The 20,176-nt window shown below is 33.9% G+C and overlaps 2 protein-coding genes across 4 annotated transcripts; one reads left to right on the top strand and one right to left on the bottom strand.

Annotated features, from left to right (window-relative positions):
- The first annotated feature begins 866 nt into the window (after window positions 1–866).
- Window positions 867–12,970, top strand: LOC117103546 (spermatogenesis-defective protein 39 homolog). Of its 3 annotated transcripts, none has more exons than XM_033244118.1 (15): window positions 868–1,683; window positions 1,979–2,044; window positions 4,039–4,198; window positions 5,159–5,212; window positions 5,594–5,676; window positions 5,832–5,993; window positions 6,810–6,946; window positions 7,119–7,146; window positions 7,325–7,398; window positions 7,852–7,942; window positions 8,333–8,464; window positions 9,320–9,451; window positions 10,090–10,173; window positions 10,709–10,903; window positions 11,220–12,970. In XM_033244118.1, exons 1-15 carry the CDS (start codon window positions 1,654–1,656, stop codon window positions 11,238–11,240), a joined length of 1,449 nt encoding a protein of 482 aa, XP_033100009.1. In that variant the 5' UTR covers window positions 868–1,653; the 3' UTR covers window positions 11,241–12,970. The 3 variants fall into 3 exon arrangements, with proteins under 3 accessions (XP_033100008.1, XP_033100009.1, XP_033100007.1); XM_033244116.1 differs by having other exon boundaries at window positions 869–1,683; window positions 4,039–4,297; XM_033244117.1 differs by lacking the exon at window positions 1,979–2,044 and having other exon boundaries at window positions 867–1,683; window positions 4,039–4,297.
- A 1,792-nt stretch (window positions 12,971–14,762) lies between these two features.
- LOC117103544 lies at window positions 14,763–20,079 on the bottom strand. Its single transcript, XM_033244114.1, has 7 exons — window positions 20,074–20,079; window positions 19,748–19,799; window positions 18,088–19,597; window positions 17,213–17,297; window positions 16,625–16,676; window positions 15,727–15,827; window positions 14,763–15,080 (listed from the first exon to the last, which is right to left on the bottom strand). Exons 1-7 carry the CDS (start codon window positions 20,077–20,079, stop codon window positions 14,946–14,948), a joined length of 1,941 nt encoding a protein of 646 aa, XP_033100005.1. The 3' UTR covers window positions 14,763–14,945.
- Between the last annotated feature and the right edge of the window lie 97 nt (window positions 20,080–20,176).

Here is a 20,176-nt window from a genome sequence, read left to right as displayed (position 1 = left end):
AGAGACAGATATATAGACGTAAGATCTTTATTGATATTCACCTTAACATAAATGTATAATTAAGACAGAAAAACAAACTACAGAATTACAAAAAAACCAAACCACACATTATGATACTGTATACCATGTATAGACTTTAGAAACACTTTATTGGAGAAACCCAATCTTTTTTTTATCGTATCGAAACACGTACGATAAAAACAAATGTAAGATGCCCAGGGCGCTTGATATGTGGACTAGGAACTCGATCAATACATACATGTACAGTATACACAAACGTATATAAAATCAGCTGCACTATAGGCAAATTGTATCATAAAAATTCATCCTGAAAAATTCATCTACTCAAAGACGAGATCCCAAGGTGCAACCCCCTGGAGTGAGTGACTTTAAAATGGGAAAAGATAAGGTACTGTCCCCACTCCCCAAACAAAACCAATTCTGAAATTGCCACTAGACGACTTTTTAAACAATTCGAAATTCTGTTTAATGTTTTCAAAATTTGAACCATGCTAATACAATAAAATATTGATATTGACACCGCTATCATAATAATTAAAGAATCAGTCTGGAATGTAAGCATATCCAGAAAGAAGCCCATATATTATCCTGATTAGAAGCTCATGGGCGTTTTCAAAATTACTTTTGCAAACTGAAGAGGAGGCTTCTTTTCAAGATTTGCTTTCTTATCGAGATTAATCCCATCGGGCTTCTATTCGAGGTATAGGGCTTACTCTTTTTTCTTCTTTTTTTATAAGAACCAGTAAAATTTTGTCCAGGTTAGTGTTTTTGTTGTTTTGCCAATTTCAGGCTGAAAATGTTCTTATTTTGTTCCTATTTTACACACTTTTGAAAGATAAAAAATATTAATGTACAGCAGTATTCAGTATTATATTACTATAATGTCTTATTACATAGTCACACCGAGGAGTTGTTAACAATTCTCCATGGTCACACCTTCTGGTAAGACCATAAAGATTTTTGTCGTACTTTTATTGGTTTTTGAGGTTTTTAAAAATAAAAACCCGGCCCTTTTGAAATTTGTTCTGCTGTCTTATTTTGTTTTTATTTTCTAAGCAATATTTCAGCCTCAGAGTGCTCTTACGTGTTACAGCGATACATGTGACGTGAAAACAGTTTAGTGTAGTACGATTGGAAGAGTAGGCTATTTTCCCCGCTACCGGTCCCGGATTCGAATCCCATGATGTCTATGTTTATTTTTTAATTCAATGTCCTTACTATTAACATAACATAGGCTTACAGACAGAGAATAATTATGAGATATATGTGTGGAGGATGCACTCGATTCGTTTTTATTTAGAAACTTCGAAAACCAATAAAAATACGAAAAAATCTTTATCTTCCATTTGTTTTAAATCATATGAGTGGTGTAGAAGTGTAGAATACTCTTTTAAGAATATTTTGTTCTTTTATTCCGGTTATGTGTTTGTTTAATAGCTCTATGGTTTGCACAAACCTAAGATACTAATGGCGTTCCATAGAATACGCCCATTGATGTTTTCCGTCCCCTGTGATCAGCCCCCAAAACAGGAAAACAGGAACGAAGCGACTTTATGTTGTAGGCTAGTGGTGATTTTTCCTCATTCTGAGTCTAGGGCATAGGCCTAGACTAAGTAAAGTTTACGACAAATCATGGCGTTTAATAAACGCCATTCGTCAAAGGTAGGTTAGGTGCTAGGCCTAGTTCTTTTTAGGCTGGGTCCTAGCTTGTATGTATAGTATAGGGCGGGTACAGGCCTACGCGCCTGGGTCGGCCTAGGCCTAGCCTAGGACCGTTTCGGCCGTGATGTATGGGGCACATTTCGAGTCAATTACTAATTGAAGAAGATCTGCTAGGCCTAGTGAGTACCGTATAATATTATACATTTACACACTTTTTATGAATTCATTAATTTTGGCATAGGGCTACAGACAGACTAGTATTTATTGTATCTGTACTTTTTTTTTAACAATCGAGAATGACGACGAAGAAGATTACTGGAACCCAAAAACACCAAGGGCGAACTTTTTTGATGATGATGGGGTAGGTCAGTCTTTATAATTCTATGTATTTAGTTTAACTATTGATGCCGAAACACATTTTGTATTTGCTTTTGGAATTTGGCAATAAAAATGAAATGAAATGCAATATTTTGATTAGTTTGATTCCTATGGTCCTTAGGCGAGACTTTTTTTGTTCCTTGTTTCGCGTACTTATTTTTTAAAGATCGGATGAGGGCGGAATAGAAGTAAAAATAAATTTTGTTTTTCTTATCTGGCAAATAGTTTTGCCATAATCATCCAGATGGAGGAGAAAATGAAAATAAAATTTAGTTGGATCATAGCTAAGTGTGTAATCTGAAGACAATAATGTCATGCAAGTTCAACAATTCCACCAGATAATCCAAATGAAACTCACAAATGGCTGTATTCAGCAGCCTTTCGCGAGAATGTCAGTTCCCTAATTTATTATAAATGATTGTGAAGCACAAAAACACATGTTGATGGCATGGTTGCCATAATTTTGTCCGAACCCACATAGCAAGCTTCCACTCTGCATACAAATACAATTTACATTAGGTATTACAATACGCTGCCATGTGTTGCTGTGGTGGTGCCTATCATTTAATGATTAGTTGTACAAGATTGTTATATAGTACTATGTTATGTATTTCTTCCAGATCTGTGCAGGTGCCTAAAAAATTATGAGTTACAAATCTTTTTTCCTCAAATTTATGATCATAATAATATTTTATATAGAACAAATAAAGTAAATTATGAGTTACAAATCTTTTTTCCTCAAATTTATGATCATAATAATATTTTATATAGCACAAATAAAGTCTCTATACCATTGCCAATAGGTAGGAAGACAACGATAAGTGGATAAATAAGCACAAAAAAAAAACCAAAAAAAATCCCCAACCTAGCACCGAGCGTTTGATTTACCCAGTATCGCATTGCAAAATGTGAATCGTTTTAAACTAATTGCGAAGTACTTCCACAAATGCATCATAATAAAATGCGAGGCAATTATTTGCGTAGAATTTCAGTCTTCAGCAAGGCCTGGCTGTAAAAACTAAGTTGGTGCACAAAAAGTCCAGAAAATTGTTTTAAAAACAGTCAAAATCAAGTTGTTATCCAATGTTTTGGGCCAAAAATAGCGCAATATGTTTGTTTACATCGAGTGCACGCATACAATGCTACATGTACATGTTTGTTCATGCAGCTGGTTTGAGTACGAGTCGGCTTGTTTTCTGCGTTTACAATATTACCTTATATTTTGCCACTCCCTCTGTTCTGCTTCTCCTGTAGATCGCTTTCGCTTACACATATACAGTGAGGAGTAAAGTTGCTTACTGTCATGTATGTATTGTACTATCGCAGCACATTTAGATGTGTAGTAGCAAATTATCTTACTTTTTTTTCTCGGTGCTGTTACTCTCTCTGTTTGAAACAGGGCCGGACATTGCTTGCAGTGAATAAGTACGACAATGGGAGTGAGACAAGCAAATGGCCAGTGCTTGTCAGTTGTCACATGGTCAGTAAATTGGTAATCACGGCCAGGTTGACTTCTGCACGGGGTGGGCATGGGAAATTTAAAGTAAGGGAATATTATGGGGTATGTTTCAAAATTGTTTACCAAATAATTGAGCGCAGTTGCGATTCTAGTAAAAATGGTGTATCAGTGGTATTTATTGAAACATTAAAATCAGTGAGGATGAGCCAGTCATGTTTTACTTTAATTACTTTTAGTGTTGAAAAATAAATATGCCTCAGTGTGATTTTCTTATTGAAAAGCGTCGTTACTTTTCTTGAATAATCATTCATTATCTCAGCAGAAAAAATACTAAGCACAATATTGGAATTCCTACACAAAACAAAAAGTGCATAGCAATTTTTGCCACAAACATAAAATGCTGGAAATCGAACGCTGCTAGCACCCCAACCAAAGTGTCAGGTTACACTGTATTGAATGGCTAAAACTAGTTATCCTTGCTATCATTTATTGTTCTTGTTATTGTTTATTTTTTCCAGAAAGATACAGAGGTAATTGATTGGACAGGTAACACTATTGGTGATTTGTCCACATCTGATTCCAAGCTTGCTACTTCAGCCAGGGGTTCTAACACGAAGACCAAAGCTTCTTCAGGGATATCAAGGCCAATTGAGATCTCTCATCATTCTTCCAAAGCAGGTAGAAATCAGGATGCTCCCTTCATGTCCCTCCCACCAAACCCATTCCCGCTAACTTCAATCAAAAGTAATCACAAAAAGTCTGCTAGCCTCACCATTGGTAATGTATCTGTAATTTATATTTATCTACTCATCTTTCCCTGGATACAATTACACACACTAATTTACTCTTGTGCATTCTGAAAATTTTACCTCTGCAAATTATTCTTTTAATTTTGATAGTTTACTTTATTATTAATCAATTTTTTAGACTGTCCAGTTATAGCTTTACAATTCCATATTTTTCCCATCAATCAATTCATGGAACTGTAAAATTATTTATAAAAACCTATAAATAATGGTAGACTTATATAGTGCAAGCCCATTATCACATCATTGATATGAAAAATCAGGTAACATATGATTTGAGACAATTTTTTGAAAATACTTAGATCACAGATAAAAGAAAATAATTACTTTCAGGGAAAAATTATACCATTTTTAAAAAAATGACCATTAAAAGTTGAAATAAAGCAAACATCGATTAATGTATTATACAAGGAAACAAGCAAAGGTTGATTTAAATATTTTAAAACAAAAATTTACTTCTTTAATTATTAAAATTGGATAAATTCACATTAATATTAAAACAATTATTTTGTTTGTTTTATTCCTTTAGGCACATGGCCAAGGATGACCAATAGCAACTTAATCACTGTCCTATTAGATAGGTAGCAGTCCCTTCACATGACAACATAAAACATGATGCTTTACATAGACCAAGTCTCATATGAGCCTTAGAGAGTAGTGTTGTTTTGCTTATTAGAAAAAAATGCTGTTACCGTGACAGGAATTTGACCTTTACCAAGCTATTCAACTCTACTAGAAATATGTATAAACTTCATGACTTCATGCTTGTTTTGTGTGTCATAATTACTTTTTGTTTAATTGTGATAATGATATGTTAATTATGTTTCAACAGATGACAAGGTGACTTTGTCAAAACCATTCAATTCAGCAACATCCATTGAAGCAGGTATTAAATATTGTACAAAATAACAATATTCACATTTTTTGTCAAAATATGATTTTCTTGAATATATTAAATTGACTCTCTTTGTTTTGATACCTCAGATTTATGCCTGTACAAATCTGCACACCAATACCTGTCTGGTTGGTTCCTTTAAAGGGTGTTGGACAGTATACTAAAAGAAGAAAAATAAAAAAAACTAGTTTTATATATTGTCACTGCTCTGCATGCCTTACCTAGATTTATAATAGACCACTGATGTGCCTAATTAGGATAATAGATTGACAGAATTGATAAAATTTGGTATTAATAAAAAGTATAGTATGTTTAATTGAAACATGTATTTAAAAGCTATTTGTTTCTTGAATTTATTTATTATGTTTGAAGCTGTAAGAAAGGACATGACGCTAAGTCACACAGAGGTCTCCAAGTTATATGCAGAAGTCGCTTCTTTAAAAAGGGAACTTCAGGTAAATAAAGAAAAATGACATTTATAATAGAAACTAGACAATTTTATTATTGTAATATTAATTATTTTTTAAGATTGCTATTATCACTTGGAAATTAATATAAAAATATAAAATTTAATACTGAAACTGATCATTCTTCTACCTCTGGAAAATAGAGCTCAAAGCGATCACGATGGGCAGCCCCAAAGGTATCGGATACAATCATAAGGATGATGATGGGGGAGTCGTACTCATTGGAGATGTACAAGTCTCTACCAGACAAACTGACTCTCTTGGATTCAGCTATTGAATACCATGATGGCAATTCCATTACTGCAGTGAGTAATCAAATTTGGTTTTCAATTCACTGATTATTATTGTAATAATAATCTTATAATAATGATAATTGAGTGTTATAATGTGGTGGAACACAGTGTTTGTTCACAGCATCAGTGTGTTGTCAGATGCAGTGGTTCCTCATATTAGGGAGATTTTTGATTTGTGCTACATGAATCTGGAACTGATATACATATATGTGACTGTCCTACGTTCATGCACAGCGTAGATTCAGCCAAACTGCGTTTTAATCTATACATCAAGTACAGTACTCTATGTTCTTGCATGCGTAGATGAGTTTGTGTGACGGTATTACGTTCTAGGTCTTACCGTTGTAATGCAATCTAACTGCTACTTCAATCCAAGAGCAACAGCTCTACCTTATTGAGGATAAGATAGATAGATAGGATAGGATAGCAGTATGTTCGGTGTGAATGACACCAAGACTTGTTTCTAATGGGGTCCTTCTGGTGGTGAATTGGGCAGTACAATTCCTTACTCTTTCCGAAGAGTGTACATGGGCCATATTGCAGACAGGAGCAATGGCTTAGGCGCCTCATACAACAGACGGTGTAACAGATTGTAACTTGTACTGAGTGTGTTTCACTCCTGCAGCAGAACCACAACAGCGGCGAATGGAATTGCACCAGAGACAAAATGATTTCCATGGTTCAGCGCACGCACAGTGGCTACCATCAATTTAGCTGACTGAGCCTAGCTGCTCTCTTCAACTGCTATGACCACTTCGTTATTTAGAGGGTAAACAGTATATCTGACCAGTATATCTGACATAAAATAGTTTTTAATATTTTTACTAGATTGTTCTGTTTCTCAAGAAGACATTAAAGAATAATATATTTATTACTGAGCTCCGTCGAAGACCTATAGCAGTAAATCACTACGCAGTTTATCTACAATCAATGGGCGATACTGAAGCATTAGCCTCTGAACTCCAGTTAGTACAAACCTTTATTTCCAAATGCGATTAATCAGATTAATTTCAGTAATCAGTTTCATTATTATTGCCTTAGGTTAAATGTCATTTAAATATGGTTTATTACATTGAAGTTGAATAAATTTAAATAAATTTAGATATACATTTAATACATGATATTTCATCTTTGCAGAGTTCTTGGTAGAAAGGAAGAAGCTGCTGTAAGTCTGATCATATATGAATTTTGATTAATAATGTGCACATATCCAAAGCCCAAGTTTGTAACAGATTGCAATCAGATTTTCAAAATACATGAATTATTCCCTTGAAGTTTGTCTACTTAATTGTAGTGTATGTAAAAAAAACATTAACAATTGCTCTTTTTAAATTGTTCTTTAGATGTGGAAGTATCGACTCGCTCTCCAAGAAATTGTACCCCAAGTCAGATATCAGAGTGTCAAAAAGTGTACTGAGTAAGTACTTAATATTTAGCCTTAGGGGTAGGTGTAATTTTGGAAATAAAAAATAAAAATAAAAAAAAAATAAAAAAAGAAAATTGCCATTTGTAGTCATCTGGGGTGCCATAGACATAGAATGTTGTATCTGAGATAGTTTGGACCTGCCATTGACAGGGGCGGAACTGGAATTTTTCAAACGGGGGAACAACTGTTTCAGAATAGGTAAGTAAGTAGCACATATGCATAAGATAGTATAATACATACTCCAAGTATCGAAATGCATGCCATCGTGTTGGGATTCAATATTTTGACATTAATTATGTCATCATCAACAGTAGTGGTGTTTCATCACTAATCAGCCAAAAATAAATTACTTCTGTTTATGTTGCCTTGGAATTAACAACCTTATATAATTTTTTCCACTTTTCAACACATGCAGATCTCTAAAAAGGTTTTTTTTTTTCCAAGTTTGCATTTTGAAGGGTACAAATTACTTCATGGTGAAACAGTTTTTTTGCGAGAGCAGTGTTCATTGATGAATAAACAGATGTTGATTGAGGTAAGGCTTTCATCAACTAAATAAATGAAATAATGTTAATGATATGATAAGGTATAACAGATGTTTACTGATGTAAGGCTTTCATCAGCTAAATATATGAAATAATATTAGTGACATGTTAAGGTATAAAGCATTTTAGTGACAGACTTGAGCTTCAATTCATACACTTTATGCCTCAAGTACCAATTGTAAAAGTATTATGAACAATTAATAATTATTTTCCACTGTAATTTAGCATCAGAATGATAGTTAGTCCTATCCTTGAGCTACATGGGTCATCTTATAAGATCTAAGGTGGACTCTGTGACTTGTCAAGCCTTTTATAATTTATCTTGTCTTTTTCTGTGTTTGTGCATACATACTTGAAATAAATTTTCATTGTTATTTAAGGATGAAGATGCTAAAGCAAGTAAAGAGAAGAAGCCTCCATTTGGGCACTGTCAGAGAGAAGCGAAATTATATTTTTTACCACTGATAACAACACTATATTACTGCTGTAAATATCATTTTAATGTTTCACAGGTGAGAAAAGTCCAATCCAATGAATGTTATTTATTTTTATTGGATACAGAATCAATCACACACAACATGCAACCTCTGCTCCTGGGGAGGGTGCCTAGTTATAGTGTGTGACTCTTGCAGCTAGGCTGGTAGACAAAGACCCACTTACTGAACTCAAATACAAACATCAATAAATAGAAAAAGACATAATAAATATAAAACTGTTGAGAAGCCAAATAATGTAGATTATGTGCAATCTGAGACATTAGTTGACATTAAATGTTTAAAATGTGAACATGAAGCTACAAAGCACCTGTCTAGTCACAGACCATGCCCATACGCAATTCAACACAATGTTGCTGCAAGTTACGGGTTTATTTATTCTACCTTTACCGCTACCCTTCCTTTACTCATTTCGTGGCCTAATGTGCTACAATGGGACGCAGAGTATATGTAACTTAAGGTGAGGTGAGACTCACTAAGCTGTTGGTACAATGCTCTAAATCATTTGGCTATACAATGTACCATTTTTCAAAATCTTTGATTTAATTTTATTAGTTTGTTCCATATTTTGTTCGTATTTATATTGTTTACTAGTAGTGATTTTTTTATGGATTGCCAACAATGAACTAATTATTTATAAACTGCATCATTTACTTTATTTTTATGCTTTATTACCCTATGTTCTCTGTAAGTTGACATGGTTGTTTTATCCGTGGCCTAGCTTCTTAAAGTGTCCTTGGACCTATTTAGACCTCTTTCCACTTATAGGAAAGTAAATGTATTATATCTCTCGTCAAAATTAAAACCATTGTTTATTTTTTGAAACTATATTTTAACACGGCTAATAATAATGTATATTGTTATTTTCGTAAGTCATCTAAGAGTAGCCCGCAGTCTTTAGTTAAAGAGTTTAACATGACAGAAAAGCAGTATGTGATGACAGCAGCAAAAGCTTGTGCAAATCAACACAAATGGGAAGACTTAGAGACGCTGTTAACACCAAAGGTGAATAGAATTTTAAAAGATAAAAATTATATGTAGGCCCTAGTTATATTGAAAATTATATTTTATCTCATCGCAACTTACAACATAATAGTATTGTAAAATAGCTTATAATGTTGGTACTTACTGTTTTAGGGTATAATTTCCTGCGTAGCTATTGTACAATACACTTGTATGAAGTGGTGATAATACTGTCACATGTTAACTGGTCGAGCTCTGGACTTGTGCTCTACCTTCCCGAGGTCCTCGGGTTTGTCATGCGTCGGATTAGTAATATGCAAATGCACTGACCTGGAGGTCGTAGTGCCTCAAAGGCTGGGTGTCATGAACCCTACGAGGGTAGTTACTACAATAGGATGAATAAACTGGTCAAGCCTCAAAATTTTTGTTGGCATACTGCTGGAGGTGTGGGCAGTGACATATCTATGGGAGGATGTAATTTGATTTGTTCAATATTCAACAGCAATGAAAATTGCAAATAACAGGATTGAAACACTACAATACTATATGAGTTAAAAGTCGATGTAATGGTTAGGTGTAATTTTGTAATACATTTTAACATAGCTATAGTTCTAATACATTCATTTCCTCTATTGGGTAATTTGTAGTACAAACAGTGCTTTAGTTATGTTATCTTTCAGAAATGGCTAGCAAAGACCAAGAAACCCACAGTGGGATTTGATAGGATTGTGGAAATTTTAATAAAAGCAAAAGCCCCTCATGATGTAAGTACATAAGCACAGGGGTCCCAAGTTGGAAAAAGCCACTTCTGGGAGATCTGGTTAAACAAGATTTTTAATTCTAATTTATTAAGCTTTGTCATTTTATTTTTGGTGATACGAATCCCTCCAAAATTATTATAGTAGATGTGTATAAGAGACAGACGCCACTGTTTCTGTCCTGCTAGAACTAACCTTAATAATTTTGTTTTTGACGAATAGACCTATTTTTCCTTAAATAATTGTAGCTGTGAAATCAGGAAGGTATTTCAAAAATGAAGAAATATCGCAGCCAAATAGCAACTAAATTAGAAATCATCTTTAAGCTCAACCCATTACGGACATTATTAGTAAAACGTTTGATAAAATAGCTCAGAAATATCCAATGTACTTTAGTAAATGCCACCATTATTGCATCATTTCACACAACATTGCCATTTGCCGTTTTTTTCATGTGGGAGTGGTCCAGTCCCCTGTAGATCTTAAGTTGCATGATTGAACCTTCAAATTGTCTTATATAATCATTGATTATAATTTCCAGAAACTAGAGAAGTACATGTTGTTAATGGAGGACACAGATAAGAGATTAGAAACTGCTAAGAAGTACAAGGTTCATGCTGTTGTGATTGAAACTCTGAAACATATGCGGGATCTGAGAGGTTTGCAAAATTACCAGAATGAGGTGGAATATGGGTCAAGGGAGCATACCCAGCTACAAACACTTCTGAAGAACACGGTGAGAATTAAATGTTTTAAATAATAATTTTAATTATTATTTTAAAAAATTATTACAATTATTTTTAAAAAAAGAATGTTAAAACATTCTTTTTTTTAAAGTAGTGTTTGCTATTTAAAATTCAGTTACTGTATATTTTATTTCTTTTCATTAATTTTTCCCTTTAATACATAAAAGAGTTAATATAAAATGGTCATTCCTCTAGTATTTTGCAAGAAGTGACCAAAAGGTCACAGTGCTCTCTAACCGGTTGATATTATTTTAGTGTAATTCAATGCTAACATGAGTATAACCCGATCTATAATTTTTTTTCCAGAGCATTAAATGGAAGACTTAAAAAAACTGTGGCTACCAACTGTAGTGATAGTGCCAGATACTGTGCTGTCATATAGAGCTTTTAGTCAGCCTAACATCCAAAACAGTTTGTATCCGTTGAACAGTGTATACAAAATATGTTATTACAGAGTTACTGCTTCAAATAAATTGTTTGTGGGCAAATACATAAGTATATACCGTGTTAAGTAAACTGCCTCAGTGAAATAGATGCAGATATGGCTTGCTACGTATAAGTAGAGTACAGTAATTGTAAATATTTTAGTAGCATTCTTCTACATTGCCACAAACAAACAGTAAATGCCCAAGTATTGTAATGGTATTCTACACTATAATACAAATTAATACTGTATTGAGTGATAATTATGTAGTATACAGTCTTTCAGTACTTTTTCATTTATTACAAAGTTGACTCAGAATGAAGAATAAAATACCTGTAATATTGGTTATTTTATTTAAGACCATATTTTAAAGCAAAAATTATAGGTATATTTTTCATGTACACAGATTGCATTTACAACATATACAATTGAAATTATACATGTAAATTCTAAGCATTATGGAGGACCACAATTGGTATTGAACTTGGAGGGAAAAAGACAATAGATAATGTTAAAACCAGTTTCTGTAGTGGAACAAAATAGATCACTACAGAAACTGATACTATTAAGACCTCACTTAAAGATCACTTTAGTAGTATTGGTAATCACGATTTACAAGATAATGATACTGACCCAGATTTCCCTCCTGATGAGATTGATGATAACCGCCCTTATCTTAGGGAATTCATGTTTACATGTGAAAATGCTTTTGATGCCATCATACACTGTAAAAACAATAAAGCTTTTGGGATTGACTCAATCACTAATGAAATTTTGAAAAATGGAGATGATGCAATAGTAGATTAATTATTTTCTTATTAGAAAAGATCCCAGCTTAGTGGAATATTGGTACGATTATACCCATATTCCAAAAAGGCGATCGTCGTGACTTAAATAATTATGGAGGGATCTTGTCGAACTCTTGTGTTGCAAAGATATATAGCAGGTTAACCTCCCAGGCGGTGTCGACATTTCTCGAAAGGTATGACCAAAACCCAAGGTGGCTTTAGGAAAGGCAGAAGATGCGAGGACCATATCTTTGTCCTAAAAAGTATCATGGCCTCACGACAAGCTGAAGGAAAACACATTCTTAGCTTTTCTAGACTTCAAGAAAGCATTCGACACCGTCTGGAGAGATGGTATCATTAGTGATAATATTCTTAATATAATTAACAAACTTTATGAAAATGTTAAATGTAAAGTTTCCTTTTTGAAATTAATGAAGGTCTGTAGCAGGGTTGTTGCCTGTCACCAATATTGTTTTCCATTTATATTAACGAATTCAACAAGATGATTCGAGAAAGAAACTTGGGTGTAAATGTTTTTAATAATAGAATCGATTCATTGTTTTGGGCCAATGATGTTATTCTCATTGGCGATAGTGAGAAAGAATTGAAATTGCTTTAACAAACAGCAAGCGATTTCTCAAAACAATGGAAACTCGCATTTAATTATAACAAATCAAATGTATTAATTACAGGACAATGTAAGAATGTACTGTATATCGAAAATGGAAATTAGAGGATAATCATATTTCTGAGGTTGAAAATTATAAATATCTAGGAATGTTTATATCCAGATCCATTAATGACACAACACATGTTGAATGAAGTGATTAAAAAAGGGAAACAAATTATATCTTACATTAAATCCATTCTTGATGAACAGGAAGACTTTAATAGGGTTTACTATGGGAACCTTCTTTGGAAAACCATAGGGCTTCCAACTATTAATTATTCCTGTTCCATTTGGTTATGCAATAGTCTCTCATCGATTGAAAAAATTGAGAACCTACAGTATTTAATGGCAAGACTGGTTTTAAAAGCGCCAAGAAATATTTCAAAATAGGCCCTTTATGGTAAACTTGGATGGCAGTCTCTTGAATCCCTCCAAAATTATTATAGTCATTATCACCGTGTTCTAAATATGCATGAATCCAGGTGGCCAAATTTATTACTGAAAGCAATCAAAGCAATTGACAGTAATTTAAAATGGCAATGGCTTAATAAAATTAAACGTTTTCCTAATTGTGATTTACATAATATGTATGTAAACAATACAAGCGGATGGTTGAAAGATTTTAAAATACAAAATAAATGTAATGATATCAGGAGCTTGTTCAAGCGAAACTTAAAAAGACCAACTTCAAGGGAACCAACCAAAAATATAATGTTCGTACAAACTGCCTGGATTTAGAAGCCCTTAAGGAATCATGGCATGTTAACAATACAGACCTTTGTCTCATTTGTGAAGGAAACCATAAAGAAACAGTAGATCACTTTCTCTTTGAATGTTCTAAATTAAAACCAATCAGGGATTTAATATTTTCTGAATTGGAGAGTTCTACGTAACCATGACGTAGACATTCATTGGACTAGCTTCCTTTATGGTTCTAATGATTTTAAACATGATATATTTTTAGATGATCGGTCTGATATAGATGAAAATCTTTCAATCATCTTTGATAAATATTGTGAAAAATACATTCAACCAGCATGGAATTTAAGATCAAATATCTTTACTTTCAAGAAAATAGAGAACAAAAATAAGAGCTGGCATAGTCAGTGGGAGAAGAGGATGGATAAAATATTATTTGACTCCAATCTTTTGTCTTGGATTTTCTGTACTTTTTTTAAAATTACATCTCGGGTAAAGCCAAAAAACATTCTGTCTTTCCCAAGGCAACCGAACCACAACCTCCTTTTTTCCCCTGGGGTTGTTGAAAGGCCACACTTCCATCTGCAAATAAGATTCAACAGATTTTTAAGTTTCATTGTTTGGACTAGTGTGTTTCAGCATAGCATTGGAGTTAATTTTTACCAAGTGCAATAAAGTTTATTCAGTATTCAAGTGTGCACTGGGCTGCTGCCACTATGGGTAGCTGGTTCCACAATGAACAAACATCTTGTCTTGTATTTTTTATGTACACCTACTATGTAAATGGCTATTGGTAAAAGTATTATTGTAGACGTGGTGATATCTGCACTAAAATCTTAGTTTTCATATTTTTATTTTTTATACCTCATAAATATTAATAAGATAATAACAGTTAATTGGTCAAGTGCAGTTGTTTCAACTTACTTCCATGTGCATGCCAAATTTACAAGGGCAGGAAAAAAAGTAATACCCAAAATTGACTACTGCACCCCTGCATGTGAACCGTAAGTTAATTCTCACAAATCGAATAGTGTGCTGTTTATGAGGTATAGTAAAATAAATACAACATGGTTTTGGTAAGCAGTAAATTCTACTTCCCTCCTTCCTCGAATGATTGGGACTACACAATACTTGATGCTAAACCATGCTGTATTTTTGTAAAACACTGTACAATAATATTAGTACTGTATATTCAATGGAATTATTATATATATGATTTAAGTGCAAATAAAACATTCCGAATTAAAGCTCACAGCTGAGTAGTTTGCTTTTGTTAGATACAGTAATATATTTTGTCTCTTTATTACAGAATGCCATCACTTGTACAGTATTTATTGCTGCTCATCAAAATCATTGGATTTAAAGTTGGAATCCTTCAGTAAAACTGTCAAATTCAGTGCAAATTGTTGATTCTTGAGAATCCATAATATTGAAGATCAAAAGGTTGGGTGTCACTGTAGATATTCTTGTGAATTCTTCATATTATCAATTATTTCTTGAGCTTCATTGTAATTGATGTGATGAATATCCATGTATATCTTGATAAGGGCCTCGGCTAAAAGTACTTTCATGACATAATCCCAGTACTAAAAAAAATAAAACATTTGAAACAATTTTAACAGATGATTTTATATGAAGCTTAGGAGTAAAGAGCAATTGATTAGAAGCCTGTGCTTCATATGAGGCACAGTGAGTAAAAAGTAGATTGGGATTTGGGCTCTGTTAAGAACATAATCTCTGCTATGTGCAAACAATAGGAATAATAATGGTAAGACTTACAAAGCCCATCATGTTAAGATCTCTGCAATCCACACATTATTATTACTCCGATCATTGGATTAAATGCATATGGAATAAAGTGCCTTGTTCAAGGACACAAGTGCACAGCTAGGGACTGAAACCCCAACCTCCGACCTCAAGGTTGGGAAACCAAACCTGAGGCTCTAAGCTCACAGGATGAAGTACTCACCTCTCTATTCAATACTGTGAGAGGTTCGCCTCCTCCTGTACAAAGCTGTTTTATGCCGTTATCCATTTATTCTGCTGGGTAAAGTGTAAACTCTCGCACATCAAGGTTTGCAAACCCCCAAATAAATGAGAAAATCAAACATACAGTACAGGTACGTGGAAAAATATTTTAGAAAAATGATTCTTTGTTAGGAGTTACACAGAAGAAATTCTGTGGATTAGGTTGCACAAGTTCAGCACCAAGTGAATTCAAACAACACTCACCTTGGTACCCCTGGAGCAAAATATTTTTACCAGTATTTCAATAACAGTCTCAACTTGCTCATCGGAAAACATATGTAGAGGCACTTTAAAGTCTAAATCAGCTGGCCAAAAGACAGAGAATTAAAATGAGCAATAATATACTTAATTCCACAGAGCCATTGCAAAGACTTGGCATTAACTAAGATATTATTGTAGTGGGTTATATATTAATTTCAAGGTGGGTTACTATTAAAGGATAAAGTATATCTAGAAAACCTATAAGAAATTGAATTAAACTTTTTCAATGATTCAAACATTTATTAAATTTAAAATTAAAACAAATTACTTTTTAATGATATACACTGTATTATGAAATGAAAAAAAAATCATAATTCTTATGAATCGTTTTTCATGTTCTGATTATCAAATGGCGTTCCCCAGTGGCAACATATCTCGCTTTTTGCTGTCCATGTTTTGATCGAATTTTTGCTAATTGGTGTTTTGATATTTACATATTTTGCTGTTTTCTTGTGCTCAAACATGTTGTTGAATAGAGTATTGTGCGGATTGATGCTTTTTGTGGTATTTTGTAGCTGTTTTGGGACTGAAAGGGAGTCTAGGAATATCTACAGCTATACAGCACAATCATGCTATCGCCCGATACCTAGTAACACACAAGAGTGGACCAAGAAAGTTCAACGCAGGAAGCGAGGAAAGCCCGAGGGTATTAAGTAGAGACTTAGAACTCCAAAAACCTGACCTTATATCCCTTCAATCATTATGGGAAACATACAATCCCTATGAAACAAAATTGATGAACTTCGTGCTAATGTACTGTTTCTTTGTGAATACAAAAATGTAAGTTTGATTTCACTAACTGAAACCTGGTTTCAGGTAAATTTTTTAACTTGATGCCTACCTTTCTTGACACCACCTTTTTTGTAGTTTTCATGTCTAACACTAAAATGACTCTGAAACAAATAAATAATATGAAAAGTAAATTTAAATTTATGTACTGTATGATGTCTTGTTGAAAATCAACTAACAAATAAGGCCCAGGGACCCGCAGCGACCATAGTGTTGTGCAACCAAGATCTGTACCCTTTTTAAATAGTGAATGTATTTTTGTGCACAGATTAACGTTATTACTGAAGGAAGAGGTAATTAGAACATTGTCTTACCACAAGCAATAACAGCATTATATTTAAAAACTCATCCCCCTTGCACCAAATCCATTCCCACTGCACTAACTCGCCCTCAACATATATATAAGCATTCTACACCACTGTAGTACTGCACTTGTTGCAATTGAGATTATATACACATAATATGTTAGACTTATAGGGCTTCATGCAAACAGGCCTTTAAGCACTTCACATTATGGCCCTCTCTTCTATTCACAAAACAATAGCGTAAACGTAAGTAAACATGTTTATGAGACAACATGAAGGATGGGATCCCCTCAACTTCATTTTGACTCCATAGGATAAATAAAAATTAAGCATACCTTTCCTTGGAAAATGTCTCTTAGATATTGCTGGTTTTTCCAGACTATGAATGCAATCGCTTCTAAATTCAATCCATCTATGTTTCTATGAGGTAAAAACAATATTGTCATCATTAATATTTCATCCATACAGTATTTGGAATGTGTAAGCATTGGGCTGAGAATAGTGAGAACCCCACCTTTCAAAAAATTAATAGCAAAATGCTGGTGCACTGACAGTTTTAAAAACATAAAAACACCCTCCTCCTCCCTAGGGATTTAATTCCACACTCAGTTTTTGCACCCATCCACCCCCCCCCCCTCCCCCTCAACAGTTCGAAACCAACTTACGCCCCTTTAGAGAGAATTAATCAAAACAAATGGATGAGATAGGAATACAGTAAATTGATACAGTAGTAAGTTGATTGGCCGAACCGTTAAGCCAGGGGCACCGTAACCTTCAGCTCTAATATCGGCGCTGGTTCGAATGGCTCACTCGCCAATGGTTCCGGTGGTGGAACAAGTTTTCTCGGATAAGGACTTTAAAGCGTAGGCCCAGTGTACGCATTCGGCTTGTGTGCACTTTAAAGAACCTAGTACATCCTTCGAGAAGAGTATAGGGTTACCCTGGTGTACTGGTCTATTAAGTCCCCTGTTGTTAAATGGATATGCCACGTAGGACAGTGATTAAGTTTACTTATTGGAATATCCTTGGCGCTCGTGCCTAAATAAACGAAATGAAATGAAAAAATCTTGTTTGGAACAATTACAAAATTTCTATATTACAATCAGATAAAAATACAATATTAAATACTTTATTGAGTTGAAAATGGTAATTTATGAAGATAATCTGAAAGCATGTTTATGTTGCAATGGCAGGATATAATAACACTCACCTAACTTTGAGGACGCCTTCCTCAAGTTCTGATTCATACTCATCATCCAACAGATTGATGGTTTCAATTTCCTTGGCAACTTTCCTTTCTTCATCTTTTTTACATCCTGTTATTCCAAAACTGAACAAGCTTTTTTTCTTCTTGGAACAAGTTTGGTTGATGTTTTTTACCCAAAGTTGTGAAAACCTCTTCTTTGGCTTTAGTTGATACCTTGAAGCGGCATCATTAGTAAAAAAATTGTCTTTATTAGTTTTTGATTCACTATTTTCAACATTTGCCACTGGTCTACTTGTAGTCTGTGATTTATCTCTCATCTTAAATTTAAACTTAGATTTCTTGGAGATGGGTACTGCTACAGGATCATTGCTAATAGTGGTGTCCTTGGATTCAGAATCATAATTTAACCGGATACATTTTGTTGAAGTCTGATCCGTAAACATCTTCCTTTTTCCAAATACTGGACTGATTGGTTCAGGTGAGTTAAGATTGATGACTGCATTCTTGGTGCCATCCAGAATTACAATTTGATCTGTGGATTGATCAAAATGTGAATGCCGGCTTGTACGAAGTTGATGAGTGGAGAAGCTAACACTTGGAAGATCATCTCCAGATGTGTCAGTTGTAAAATCCATCAAAGTGTTTGAAATAAGCTCTTGTGGGTGTTTTACAGCATTTGCTTCTCCTTCATGAGAGTGGTAGCCATTTTTAGAAGTGATGATATTATCCTCATCATCATCACTAATCAGCTCAGGTGACATTGCAATTTCATCTTGCTTCCGATTGGATGGATTTGAATACCTAATTTGACCTGCCTCATCATAGCTTGATGTTACCATTTCAACATCAATGTCTCTTTTAACAGATCCCACTTCTCTAACATCAAACTGCTCATTCACACAAACTTCTAGGAAGTCACTATCACCATTGGGTGAACTACAGTATTCCCTGTACTCATAAGCCAACGGTGAGGATTTGCTATCAGTCTCAATATTAGTAATACATGTATCTCTCTCAAATCTGACACACATTTTTTCAGATATTCTACGTAACCGATTACTAGAGGATACTTCATTTCGTAGACTTCTACTGTTGTCTTCACTATGTTTTGAGATCCTTTGAGCAGATTTTGAAGAACCAATTATCCAGCTATCATTTGACAAGTCTGACAATAGATCTACATTATTATCCTCCTGTTCTGTGTTATTCATAAACAAATCAGTATCTGAACTTTCATTATCACTCTGGCATGTATATAATTTTGGAGCTGTAACTTTGTTTTTATCTGTTTCAATAACTTTAATGAATGGTTGATTTTGGTAACCTGGCGACCTGGATGATAAGCTATCTACTATCCTGACCTCACCAACGCCTTCATGACTTTGTCTATGTGTTTCTTGTTCTCTAATAGTGTCATTATTTACGCTTGTCTTGGAAGAATCTTGAAACCCAACATTTTTCACAATGGCATCAGCTTCTTCTGTTATAGTTAGGTTAATTTCTGTGCTGCAAGCTGTTTTTTCAATTATCACTTCGCTCACATTTTCTTCTGTCTCTTATACACATCTTGCTAATGTACTGTTTCTTTGTGAATACAAAAATGTAAGTTTGATTTCACTAACTGAAACCTGGTTTCAGGTAAATTTTTTAACTTGATGCCTACCTTTCTTGACACCACCTTTTTTGTAGTTTTCATGTCTAACACTAAAATGACTCTGAAACAAATAAATAATATGAAAAGTAAATTTAAATTTATGTACTGTATGATGTCTTGTTGAAAATCGGCCTTGGCCTCTTAGCCTAGTCCAAGGCTATTTCAGCCTTATTAGCTCTTGTTGTCAAATGCAAATGCAATTGTAATGCCATTATTTGATTATTGTGATTGCATTTGGTCCAACACAACTAATAATCACTTAAATGAACTTCAAATTTTCAAAATAGGCTGGGAAGAATTCTTTTATCTATTGATATTTATACTCCCATTCTTACAATCATGATTGAGTTGGGTTGGGAAAGATTGGTTGACAGATGGAATGAACATCTTCTATTATTAACTTTCAATTGTTTAAAAGAAAAGGCCCCATCTTATTTA

The sequence above is a fragment of the Anneissia japonica genome, unplaced genomic scaffold (assembly GCF_011630105.1).
Source record: "Anneissia japonica isolate Jap-2015-1 unplaced genomic scaffold, ASM1163010v1 scaffold1299_len84399_cov266, whole genome shotgun sequence".
Classification (NCBI taxonomy): Eukaryota; Metazoa; Echinodermata; class Crinoidea; order Comatulida; family Comatulidae; genus Anneissia; species Anneissia japonica.
Note: the sequence above shows the minus strand (reverse complement) of the source record. Positions and strands in the feature narration are given on the sequence as shown.

Bases quoted from the DNA above. Each gene is read 5' to 3' on its own strand.
- LOC117103546 (XM_033244116.1), top strand. From the start codon at position 1,654: ATGGCGTTTAATAAACGCCATTCGTCAAAG. The intron at 5,213-5,593 runs GTATTAAATATT...TTATGTTTGAAG, and splicing joins AGCAACATCCATTGAAGCAG to CTGTAAGAAAGGACATGACG. The intron at 5,677-5,831 runs GTAAATAAAGAA...TCTGGAAAATAG, and splicing joins CTTTAAAAAGGGAACTTCAG to AGCTCAAAGCGATCACGATG.
- LOC117103544 (XM_033244114.1), bottom strand. The intron at 15,828-16,624 runs GTAGGCATCAAG...TCTTTTGGCCAG, and splicing joins AAAAGGTGGTGTCAAGAAAG to CTGATTTAGACTTTAAAGTG. The intron at 15,081-15,726 runs GTGAGTGTTGTT...TATTTTTTTTAG, and splicing joins TTTGCTCCAGGGGTACCAAG to TACTGGGATTATGTCATGAA.